General features: G+C 39.2%; 1 protein-coding gene across 2 annotated transcripts in view; it reads left to right on the top strand.

The window, feature by feature from the left end:
• HAPLN1 (hyaluronan and proteoglycan link protein 1) overlaps positions 1-13046 on the top strand; it is a 64330-nt gene that overhangs the window by 24221 nt on the left and 27063 nt on the right. The window contains exons 1-2 of one of the 2 annotated variants that reach the window (XM_005143772.2): positions 5737-5836; positions 11743-11745. In XM_005143772.2, coding sequence (XP_005143829.1) covers positions 5737-5836; positions 11743-11745 — 103 coding nt within the window. Of the gene's footprint in view, positions 1-5710; positions 5837-11742; positions 11746-13046 lie in introns of those variants that run through there. The other variant, XM_005143771.1, reaches the window with a different exon arrangement.

Genomic DNA, 13046 nt, shown 5'->3' with positions numbered 1-13046 from the left:
AAACAAAGAACAGAGTTATCTTTCTATGGTGTCATGTTGCCTGTTATCAGAGAATATCCCATTGCCATACTTGAAGCAAAAACATCCAGATTCCTGAACTAGAGACTTATTTATGTAGTCCATTATAAAGAAAAAGAAAGAAAACTGTTCAAAGGACTGAGTGACCAGTATTCCAACAATGACAGACCTTAACTGAAGCACATTTGCCGTATCCTTTTCTACATTAAACCTAGAGTACCAAATTTTCTAAGTTCTAGTCATAAAGCTAGTCCTGACCTTGGCTATACTCTATGAATAATGTCAAAAGTACTGTTAGCATTGTTACCCTGTGTATCTGAAATAGATTTCATGTTTAAGACAAGGCAGACACTTCAAAGACTGTGAAGATATTTGCTTTCTCCCTGCAAGCAATTTATCAGCATTCTTCCCAGGAAACTAATAGACTTCAGGGGATTCCAGATGTCTTTGACTGGTCATGCTGCTTTTCCACTGGACTGTTCTGCCTGTGGTTAGGGAACTACTATGACAACCTGCTCTCCAGACTGTCTGGCACTTTAGATGGCCCCAAGACTCACACAGTCTCACACATTTCCAAATTGCCTTAACTAATGAAGTAGCATGGGAGGAGGTCTTGGAATGCTTGCTCTAAGTCATTCTAATAGAGCATGTAAACATTATCGTTCTTATGCCATCAGTTGTTCTTTCTTTTTACCATGGCATTGGCAAAATTTATTTTGTGGGAACAATTTACCGTGGGGACCAGTCTGCTGAATCTGTCTTGCTTTAATTCCACCAGCCTGTGGGGCTTTTTCACTGAGTAGAACCTGTCTCCTTAACAAAGTAAATAAAAAGTAGAATCAAGACTAGATGTTTTAAGGCCATATCAGGTCAAGAAGTGGATTTCAATTTGATTTTACTGAGGTCTTAAGTCTGTAGCTGGAATGGAGTATTTTATTGTTGCCTTTGAAGACTGGAAGGTCTTTGAAGGAGACTGTAAATACTTATAAGAAGTTCAGTGCCCTTCAAGAGTAAGGCTGACTTTGTTGTTGCCTACTTTAGATGCCTACTTCTGGCATCAGGACATCTAAAATGAGAGTGTCAGTGCTACCAGGATGAGTCAGAACACTCACCCTTCTTGTGCAGTCAATAAATGAGTATTTTTTTCTTAAGGTGTTGCTTATCGTACTGAGTGGGAAGAGCTAGCCAAAAGAAATACTAATTATGTGGGGAACTCTGAATCATGGTTTGTAAGGAACCCCTGAGCCAAGACTACATTTCAGACACCTTTGTCCGTTGCTATCCCTTTAATCCTGCATGATGAGTCCTTGACTAAATGAATTTGCATCAGTATTTTGTTTGCAAAACAACCTCCTGTTAGATCACTCAGTCAAAGAGGCCATGTAAAATGTGCCCCTCACATGAGTGTGCAAGATTTAAGCACACAATTCCCACTTCTTTAGAGAGGTCACACTGCAGGTAGATGAAGTTATTGAAAGACAAAGTGAATAGAAAAAAGACATCCTACATCTAACATCCAGTGGCCACAGTGGTTAGGTATAAAATGACTGTTATGATACCTTATACTTGTAAGTGAAAGGTGAAACATTTATGTACAGACGCACTAAGTTGGGTGTCCATGATCTGGAGCTGAATTCCATCCTTGTGTCTTGACTCAGTTGCCTAAACTTTGGTATCTATGCATATATATAAGCTGTACATATATATCTAAGGTATGACCTTTAGGAGGCTTGAACCAGTCTTTTGGTACCATAGAATTGTCTAATTTGCTATATTGAAGTATTCTAGTTTTAAGAAAAGCTATTGGAGAGTGTGTGAGTACTGCCTAGACTGGTCTTTGTCTTATTCTATTGTTTACTACCAGTGTCTAAAGATAAGAGACTCTCAATTGCTGCAGCTGATGCTGTCTCCTTGAAAATACATAATTTCTTTTCACTGGTAGGTACTTCCCTTGTGCTTGACACCAATTTGCAGATGAGCAGAGCTCTACAGAGAGGGGGGCTGTGAAGGCTTTTATTATACATCAAGTTTGTGCTCAGATGTGACTCCATACATCTGGGGCTATTTCAACCCTAAATTATTGAGTCTGATTTTACTGAATTTGTTACCTGTTTCAGATTACTACCTTTACTTTCTGGGTCTCACTGTATTAAATATAGGAAACCTCACAGAAAGAGAGAACCTTTTATGAAGAAATCCTATGTGTCTGCCATAGGAGTTAGGTTTTCTGTCTGTCTCTTGCACTGCTACCCCATCTCCTTCTTCCACAGGTATCTGCTTTTGGACTTCTCCTAAACCTTCTTTGCACTATGAAGTTACACACATGAGAAGATGGCATAGTATGTTGTGGCAATACTGTCTTCTCTGAGGGTGATTGAGATTAGAATTTCAAAGTGTACCTAAGAATGAAGAGTTCTTAAGAATTTTAAAACAGAATGTTCAGTCACCTTGACTATTTCCCTGAGCTTTGATGTCTCCCTTTAAAAATTACTTTTCAGCTTCTTTGTGTGTCTGTTCATGGAGGTAACAGATTCATAACCTGCAGGAATTGAAACCAGTGCAAATTTCTTCAGTGTGATTAATCATTACCATTTCTTACAAAAAAAAAATCACTCTCAATCAAGATTTTATAAATTTTAATATAAAAAATCCACACCTGTCATGTCTCCCCCAAGGTCTTCCTTGGCTGCTGCAGAAATGTCATCTAAATTCTATTGCTTTGGCTGGAGATGAAGATATGAATTCCTCTAGCTAATTGCTTTTTGGATGACCTACAAAGCACTAGGGGTCAAATTCTTGGCCTGGTAACATTGCTTCTCACTGTTCTGGCATGATGCCACAGTTCCCATCATGGGGAATCCCAAGTAGGAGAGTGAAAACAGGTCAGGGTATTCCTAATTTCAGACACCCACATTTCCTCAGCTGCTGTTGTACGTGGCAGTAAAAGGGAGCAGCCTTAAAACTGCTCGGACTTAAATGGAGGGTTGAAATGGCCCCCAGCATGATGATTCTGACCAGCTAAAACTTTACTCTCTGTTGATTGGCTTCAAGTATGAAGCAAAGATATGTGATAGATGCATTTTCTAAAACATTAACCAGGCATTTGCTCTCCTGGAAAATAGCTTTTAAGTTCTTGTTGGTTCTGTGCAGTCTGACAAACACACCTTAAAGGTGCAGATGAACGTTATCAGTGTCAAACAGAGCACAGACATACACACATACCTGGTAACATACACACATGGTAACATGTGACATCTGAAATTGTTCAGCTGCATTCAGCAAATAGAAGAAAAAGAAGATATATCCAAGTCATGCTGACCTTCCTCTCATCCCACTTGTGTGATGCTGTCATATAAGCTTTATAAAGTAACAGGATATTTGCTTGAAGGCCAATATCTCTGAAAAGTATATTCTGCCCACTCAGTGCATCAGGCTAACCCTGAAACTAGTTGTTTTGACAATTATAACCTGATGACGCTACATGGAGAATTTTCCCCCATCATATTAGGGAGACCTTCACAAAGAAGGGGAACATGTGTAGAGTTTTCCACCCATGTAACCAGGAGGTAGATCTTTCTTATTCCACAATAGACCCCCAGTCCCTATGCACATGGAGTTTGGTGGCGATGGGGATGCTGTAGTACCATCTCTCATCTGATTATGTGGTTGTTTTTTTTTCACTAGTGCCATGGAAAATACTAGGTTTGTGGCAAGGAGTAGAGACAACATGTTAATGCACAGATAAGGTGCTCCCAGAGCAGGTCTGTGCATTCCCCATGGGCTTTACTTCCACTTACTGTGTCCAGGAGTTTTAAATCCAGCATAGGCTTTAGGCTGCAGACTGAGGTGGGAACAAACTTTCCTTCAAAATCAAAGATACTTTGTTAACCAGACTATTTCTAAATCAAGAAAACTCACTCCCAACCAAGAGAAAAAAAAAAAGTAATAAAATTGACAGTTTTTAGTCAACAGCCAAAAAAAAAAAATCAAAACCTCAAACCTGAAGCTTTCTTCACTCTTAGAGGGGAAACATCACGTGCCAGCTCTGGGATTTATGGGGAAAAGAGACATTTGGTATTACACCAGTGTATCCTGCCCTTTCCATCAGCCAGGCTGGTGGTCCCATTGTGCAGGCGGAATACAACTTTTCTGGTTAGCCAAGGCTCCGGCTGACGTGCTCCAGGGGAAGCCGCATCTGTCCTTGCTCTCTGGAACGGAGGTCATCTGCTTTCCAGGAAAGAGGGAGTGGCTGGAGAGCCTTGAGATACTGAGAGTGGACCACCTGGAAAACTGTACAGCCAGCACTTGTCCTACCTCTAGACAGTCCACAGTAAGGAGTAAGGGATGCTGAATTGGCTTTGAACTCCCACCCAAACTCGCTTTGAACAAATGGAAGAGCAGGCAAGTAATATGCATGTTCTGTTAAGAAAATATAGAAGCAGCATTTCTGCATCTTAGTCTGTAGTAGAGGTTGGCTCAGATTACAATATTTGACTCTAGACTTGAAACACATAGGTGTTTAAGTCTGTTTGGGGACAGGGGCTGTTTGCAAAGCTCAGACATTGATTCAGGTTGTGGTTGAGAGTGCACTGTAACTTTGATGTATTTCTACCTTACTGGAGAAAAAGGGGAAAAAAACCAAATTTGTCTCTGCATCACAGAAGAAGTATGTTAATAATGCAGCCACCCTTTCATGATTGGGGAAAAAATATGAGTCTCTTGAAAGACAAAGTTGGAAAATAGCTGTCTTTTATTTCGTGAAATCAGGGTCATAAAAACCAGACTATAAAACACACAGCAACCTGAGCCCTCTACATAAAACCTCTTGTACTTTTATGCCTCCTTTTCTATTTCAGGTCTTCATTTGCCTAATTGCAACTCAGAGGCTGGCAGAGATTTTTCCTGCAGTGCTCAGCTCTGCTGACTGCAGAGACCCTACCTGGCATACTAAGTTAGTGCGTCAGCATTCTAGGTAGAAATGAATGAAAAATCAATCAGGGCAACTGCAGTGGTAGCATATACAACTGTAACTTACTTTGTGCCTGGTTTTGAACATTTCATTGTATATTTAGGCATCTTTTAAAATGGTAAGTGGATCTGAAATAAAATAGTTCTAGTCAGCCTAAGAAATGTTTTGTCATCTTTACTGCTTAGGTCAAGCAAACTTACCACCCTGACTGCTAAGTTAACTTGCAGTCTTGATTGAAATGCCAAAAGCTATGAGAAGATTGTTTTAATCTTGAAAATCTATCACCAGCAGATTGCATCATGCAGTGGATGTAGATACAGTGATAGCTTTGATTGTTTTAACTTTATTTGTAGACCAGATCTAGAGTAAGTCTGGAAAACCAAAAGCACACTAGAACCCTCTTTTGAAACACAGGCATTGCTCACATATGATCTTGCAAGGAGTTTGGTTTATGGATAATTGTGTGTGTGCTTTTATTTTTTCATGTTGCATTTCTGCGTAGGCAGAGTTAAATATGGATTGGCAGTTTCATTTAATGAAAGTCGGTGATAAAAACATCCAGTCTTCATATCTAAAAAATTAGTAGCTGTGGTAACTTTTTCAGCTGAATGAGTTAAATATCTTATAAACCCCTTGTAAGATCACTGCTGTAACAAGTTGTGCAGTGCAACACTGAAGGTATCCAAAAATTCACAAGCCTCTTTGTATGTGATGCCCTTACAGTGAAGAAGATTCTTTTAACTATAAAGATGAAGAGTCTACTTTTTCTGGTGCTGATTTCTGTCTGCTGGGCTGAACCTCACTCTGACAACTCAAGTCTGGGTCATGAAAGAATTGTTCACATTCAAGGTAAGGAAATACAAGAGAAAATACCAGTATCTACAGATTGCTGAGGAAAACATTATTGCTGCGAATAATGTGCTTAATGAGCCTTATTTTTTTTATAAAGTTGCACTTTTTAAAATATACTATTATTACTGATGACCACACCTTTTCTTTTCTGGTTCTGTTGCATTACTATTACTCCTACAGAAAGTAAAAAATTAAATGAAATTTGCACTGTTTCATAGCACTTAGTCACAGCCTTGCAAATATTAGTGAGTAAAGTACAGCATAATTTAAGAGAAAGGAAAAAACATGCATCCTAAAGTAAGAAATAAGCATCTGCAATAGTTGTAACACCTTTAGTTTATTGTGGAATATATTTGATTTTAAGAGGACTGTCATACATAGTTCTTCACATTACAGAAATTTATTGCTGATGATTATTTTAAAAGGCTCAGCACATCTGAGATCATAATTAGGCAGTTAAATTAGGGGAAAAAATAGCTTACCCCAGAAGAAAATGTGTCTTTCCTCATACTTTTAATTCGCACTATGTATTATACTGGCCTTCTGCATAATCACATTTGATTCAGGTTTGAATCCTAGAGCTTATAGCTGTAGCAGGATTCGAGTCTGCAGTACAATGCAGCTGTTTTTTCAGTCCCTGCTTTAGTCATTGAGGGCCATTCTCTGTAATAAAAAAAAACAGGGGATTTATGCAATAAGGATAGGAAGAACTAACAGGGATTTTCCTGCTTTCATTTATAAATTTCTTGAGGTTGGCTAAAATCAATCTTGCAACATTATTGTTCTTTCTCTCTCTTTCTCTCTCTCTTTAATATTGATTCCTTTCTCTTTCTCAGCTGGCAAGCTGTGTTATTTGAGTGTTTGTGTAAATATGGATTACTAAGTTAGGGCAGGTTACTAAGAAATCCTTAACATTCAGAAAGAAGTCCACAGGAAAGTCACAGAAGTTAAAGATACCCTGCACTTATTAAAACAGGCACTCAGATTGTCAAGGTCAAATAAGGAATAACAGATAGCTGGCTTCACATTAAGGAAGCTCACAGAATGAAGGTCAAATGAATGTGTTGTATCAAAATGAAGGTATATCACTGTTGTGAGATGATGAGTATTTGTTACCCAGGGTAAATTTCAAACTTGACATCAATGTTTAAGACATACACAGTTTGCCTTTCCTTGTATAATGCAGTTTCTTATCTCTGAACTCAATTTATCTTTTTGAAAGTTTAAATAAGCGGAAACAATTAAACCCATTCAAAACTTGCTTAGTCAGCAGTTTAGTGTAATTCTGAAGTCATGCATGTGGCTTATCACACTATCTTATCTGCATCACAGAAAAAGTATGCATGTGGCTTATCACACTTATCACACTTCTGTACAGTGCAGTCTGAAAGTGCTAAATAATTTGAAGGTGATAAAAGTTTCAAGATTCTCCCTACCTATGAAAACTCATCAGAACCTCAAGTTTATTCCTTCCAGGAATGCTTAAAATTGAGCTATACCATGAGCTTAGTTCATCAGCTTCTTCAGGCTCTGAAATCCATAGATCACAAATAAAATAGAATAAAACTACTTGGAACTTACATTAGTATTTCAATACTAATTTTCTTCATTCCTTTCTACTGTGGAATCCCAAAAGGTTTGGGAATCCACCATGCCCAATGTTGCATAAACTTTTATGCTGGAAATAAGCTGGAAATCAGGAAGCCAGTAGAACACGTGTTATAGCTTCATAAAAAAAGATATTCTATATTACATTAAGGAGTGTAGCTTCCCCCTCCACAGCTGATATCCAAGAGATCTGTAGCTATCTCCTTTTGGACTGCATGTTTTGGAATGCCTTGGAATAACAAAAGCTGGGGATAGATGTTGTGTAGTCAAGTACTCAGAGCTGAAAGGGACCTCTTGAGGCAATGAACTAAATTGTCCTCTATTCCAGTTTCTTCACATCAGGAAATCTTCTGTAGGTCTAGTTTGATTTTTAAAAAAGAACGTTACTGTAAGGTAGTTTCGGATACTATCTGCTACAAAAAAAGCTCTCCTAATTCTCCCTGTTTGTTCACAGCCATTGTATGGCCTTATGCTTCCAGTGTTATTCCTTAGCTTCAAATAAAAAAAAAATTCCTTCTTTAATGTTCACCTTAAGATGTTAATAAGTTAACACCACATCCTTACAGCTATTATCTGAACAAACTTTTCCAAATTCCTACCTGAGTGTATAACCTACAGTTACCTGGTAACGTTAATTTCTATACTTGTTCTTGTTTGAATGCATACTTCCTGAGTGTGCCCAGCCAGGATTTTATTCTGGATAATAATTTACAGTAGCATAACTAATTATTTTTTTTTTTCAGCTATCATTGCACTGTTTTTAGACTTTGGATTAAATTTGTACTCTTCCCAGCCATGCTGCAGTGATGCTCAATCATCTGTTGTGATAGATAATATTTAGCAGTCATTCTCTCTCATCACTTGCAATTGCCAGTTACTAGGTTTATATGACTAATTCTTCATTTTAGGTCTTCAAAATCTATGTATTCAACATGAAATGTTACCATACATTTTCCATTCATCTTTCTTCAAATGTTCTAAATACTCATTCTCCTCCCTTCAGTGATGCATAATATGCCATGTGAAAATTTTATTAATTCAATGGTTTTATGAGGTAAAATTAGTGGAAATATTAGGGAGTCTCAAAAATTATGCTGGAGACAGTTCATTGGACTTTTTTTTTAGGCTAATCATTGATGTTTCAGACCAAGCAATAATTTCCTGTGTATCTAGTTCTTAGGCACTTAACAAAGTTTCTACCAAAACAGCTATTTTCTCCATCCTAATTCCATGTATTTCCAGAAATTGGAAATGAGCTCAAGTAATTGATACATCACATTTCCTTAGCATTATACATTTACTGTTATTATATATTTTATATCGAATTAGCCTGATACCCTTTGGTAGGTATCTACTGCAATTTATCCCTCTTTCTAATGACATATTCCATTTCTGTTCTTCAACATTTTTTCTTCAAAAAATGTTCTAATGCCCTGTTTGCTGTTGAGGTCATGCTAATCAGCTTGTAAATAGTTAAATTACTTTCCTTACATGTATTTGTTATTTAACTGTTGTCCAGAAACACACGGCACATTCTTAAAGTGGTAGATGAGCCATTATCTCTACCATCAGGTTTGCCATACCAAGTATCAGTAATAAAGTCAGTAATTCAGGCTGTGAGGTGAATGTCATATATTTCATGAGTTCAGCTTTCATCTTTATGTTTTCATTTCATACCAATGCTTTCATGTACTTTAAGCAGCATCATACTTTCAGAGCATCAAATCCAAAGTTATTAGAAAGAGGATTTGTTAATACAGCACTTGTGGTATTGCTCTATTGTCTTCCACTTTATCTGTGTAGTGACTCCATACTGCAAAATGAAATTGTGCCAGTTTAAAAGACTTCTATTTCGCTGCTTCATTAAGACTTTTAACAGCCCTTCCTAACCTGCTTTTGATCCACACTTTGTTTTGTCCTCACCATCATTTCTTATTTTTTCACAGCCTCCTAAACCACTGATTCACAGTGCCACCTCATCACCTTTATCTTTCATTTGGCCTTCCTAAAACGCAACCACCTATTGATACTGTATTGTGGTCTGACAGCTATTTCAGCATGCTTCTCACTCCCTTAACAACTCGTGAACCAGAAGATCCAGTTATCTCACTTTGCTGCCCTTCCATTAATATAAGAGCTTCTGCCATCTCTCTCAGATTCAGCATTTGCTAATCAGAATGAATATTATTTAATAAATTTTATTGTTCTTTTATTACACTGATAGGTCATTGCTCTTATGAACACTGAGCTTACGTCTTTCAAATGTCTACACTCTTGAAACAAATTCTTCAGCTTTGCTAAACATTTACCAACCTCTTTAACAATGCAAAAGGTATAGATCTGTCCTCTCTTAAATCTACCAATTTTTAATTTGAAGTGAGTTACTGGCTTCGTTAATATGCCTGTTCCTGCTGTCAGTGTCAGTTCTAGTTCCTGGTTCTCCTCTTTTTGGTTAATAAAGTAAAACAGAACCTCAGTCAAATTTCTCATCCAATAGATACTTCTACCTTCCTACCTTTATTAGTACTCCTTTCTGTTTCTTTCTTCTGGCCCACTTCTTTTGTACATATCTTTTATTCTTTTCTTTCCTTCCAATATATATGAACAAACTTTTTAACATATCTAAAGCTGCATTTTATCTTCTGTGACTTTATTTCCTTTCCTGAAGCCTCTGCTAGATTTCATGCTTTTGGTCAGGCTGCTCTATACTGACCATACCAACTTCCTCTCTGGTAGCTTGTCTGCATAAAAAAGTCATTCCAGTTTAACTTTTGTGGATAAAGACAAATGAGGGAACTGTATTTAAATAAGATGCACTGTCCGTCTGGTCTCCATCACCCCAGCAAACTGTGTATGTCTTAAGGGATACAAATTTCACTCTTCAAAAAAGGAATACTCCTAAATTAAATCACATAATGAAAATGAAAATGGGACAAAAATATACTCTAGCTGCATAAATGACCACAACAAAAAAATACTACTACTTTAACCATATCAATGTAATTAAAGGCATAGTTTTTCCTAAACTCATGTTCTGTGAAGGAGTGTGTCCCATGAGAGAGGAAGACCTTTTTTCCCAGTGTTCAGCTTTGTATATCTGTCTAATCTATTCATAGTGCTAGTTGCTGACCAATTATTCGAAGAGGCAGAGTACCCTTCAGAAAGAAGAGCATTCTTCTGTGTGTAGCTGTTCTGTGAAATAAATGAATTTGACTAAACCATTGCAATAATTGCTAAGCTAATTACTCGGGAGAGGCAGGAGCCTTTAACAGATGCTACAGTTTGATCATGGTTTAGAAATACAAGAAAGGCCAGCAAAGAGAATACAAAGCTTGGTTTGTGAAGGATCAACCTTTAACTTTTTAGGGTTTTTTTTTAAATATAAATAAATTTTTATTATGCAGCATATATGGGAATACACCAGTTTGCCTGTCAAGGTCTCTGCGCAGTTTTATTTTACACACCAAGAAATATATCAACACGTTGGTGCTGTTTAGCCTGGAGAAGAGAAAGCTGTGTGGAGACCTCATAGCAGTCTTTCAGTATCTGAAGGGGGCCTATAGGGATGCTGGGGAGGGACTATTCATTAGGGACTGTAGTGACAGGACAGAATCACAGAATTCCAAGTGTTGGAAGGGACCTTGAAAGGTCATCTAGTCCAACCCCCCTGCAAGTGCAGGGTAACCTAGAGTACATCACACAGGAACTTGTCCAGACGGGCCTTGAATATCTCCAACATAGGAGACTCCACAACCCCCTTGGGCAACCTGTTCCAGTGCTCTGTCACTCTCACAGTAAAGAAGTTCTTCCTGATGTTAATGTGGAACCTCCTATGCTCCAGTTTACACCTATTGCCCCTTGTCCTATCACTGGATATCACTGAAAAAAGCCTAGCTCCATCATCCTGACACCCACCCTTTACATATTTGTAAACACTGATGAGGTCACCCCTCAGTCTCCTCCAAGTTAAAGAGACCCAGCTCCCTCAGCCTCTCCTCATAAGGGAGGTGTTCCACTCCCTTAATCATCTTTGTGGCTCTGCGCTGGACTCTTTCAAGCAATTCCCTGTCCTTCTTGAACTGAGGGGCCCAGAACTGGACACAATATTCTAGATGTGGCCTCACCAAGGCAGAGTAGAGGGGGAGGAGAACCTCTCTTGCCCTACTAACCACACCCTTTCTAATGCACCCTAGGATGCCATTAGCCTTCTTGGCCACAAGGGCACATTGCTGGCTCATGGTCATCCTCCTATCCACCAGGACCCCCAGGTCCCTTTCCCCTTCACTCCTTTCCAGCAGGTCAAGCCCCAACCTGTACTGGTACATGGGGTTATTCTTCCCCAGATGCAAGACTCTACACTTGCCCTTGTTGAATTTCATCAAGTTTCTCCCTGCCCAACTCTCCAGCCTGTCCAGGTCTCGCTGAATGGCAACACAGCCTTCTGGTGTGTCAGCCGCTCCTCCCAGTTTAGTGTCATCAGTGAACTTGCTGAGGGTACACTCAGTTCCCTCATCCAGGTTGTTGATGAAAATATCAAACAGCACTGGTCCCAGCACCAATCCCTGAGGGACTCCACTAGTCACAGACCTCTAGCTAGATTCTGTGCCATTGGCCACAACTCTCTGCCGTCTTCCTTTCAACCAGTTCTTGATCCACCTCACTACCTGATCAAGACCACATTTCCTTAGCTTATCTATGAGAATTCTGTGGGAGACAGTATCAAATGCCTTACTGAAATCAAGAAAAAACGCATCTACTGCTCTACCATCATCTATCCTAGTTACTTCCTCACAGAAGGCTGTAAGGTTGGTCAAACATGACTTCCCCTTCATAAAACCATGTTGGCTGCTTTTAACGACCCCCTCATCCTTGATATGCCTAGAGATGGTGTCAAGAATAAGTCGTTCCATCACCTTTCCAGGGATGGAGGTAAGGCTGACCGGTCTATAATTACCCGGGTCCTCCTTCTTGCCTTCTTATAGACTGGTGTGACATTTGCCATCTTCCAATCCTCAGGCACCTCACCTGTTTCCCACCACTTATCAAAGATGATGGAGAGTGGCCTAGCAATGACCTCCACCAGCTCCCTCAGCACTCGTGGGAGCAATCCATCCGGACCTATTGATTTATGGATGTCCAGATTGCATAGCTGATCCCTAACCCAATCCTCGTCTACCAAAGCAAACTCCTCCTTTGTCCTGACTCCTTCTGGGGCTATAGGAATCTGGAGCACACAGGGAGAGTCTGCAGGAGTAAAGACAGAGGCAAAGAAGGCATTCAGCACCTCTGCCTTCTTTATATCCTCTGTCTCCAGGGCACCCACCTCGTTCAGCAGTGGGCCTATATTGCTTCTTGTGTGATTTTTACCCACTATGTATTTGAAGAAGCCCTTTCTATTGTCCTTAACCCAACTTGCAAGATTAAATTCCAAGGAGGCTTTAGCTGTCCTAATTGCTTCCCTACATCCTCTTACAACTGTCCTATATTCCTCCCAAGTGGACAGCCCCTCCTACCATAATTCATAAATTCTCTTTTTCCACTTGAGTTTGCCCAGCAGTTCCTTGTTTAACCACGCTGGTCTCCTAACTCCCTTACTTGA

The sequence above is a fragment of the Melopsittacus undulatus genome, chromosome Z, assembly GCF_012275295.1.
Source record: "Melopsittacus undulatus isolate bMelUnd1 chromosome Z, bMelUnd1.mat.Z, whole genome shotgun sequence".
In the NCBI taxonomy this organism is placed as follows: Eukaryota; Metazoa; Chordata; class Aves; order Psittaciformes; family Psittaculidae; genus Melopsittacus; species Melopsittacus undulatus.
The sequence above is the reverse complement of the archived record's forward strand: the minus strand, read 5'-3'. Positions and strand labels throughout refer to the sequence as shown.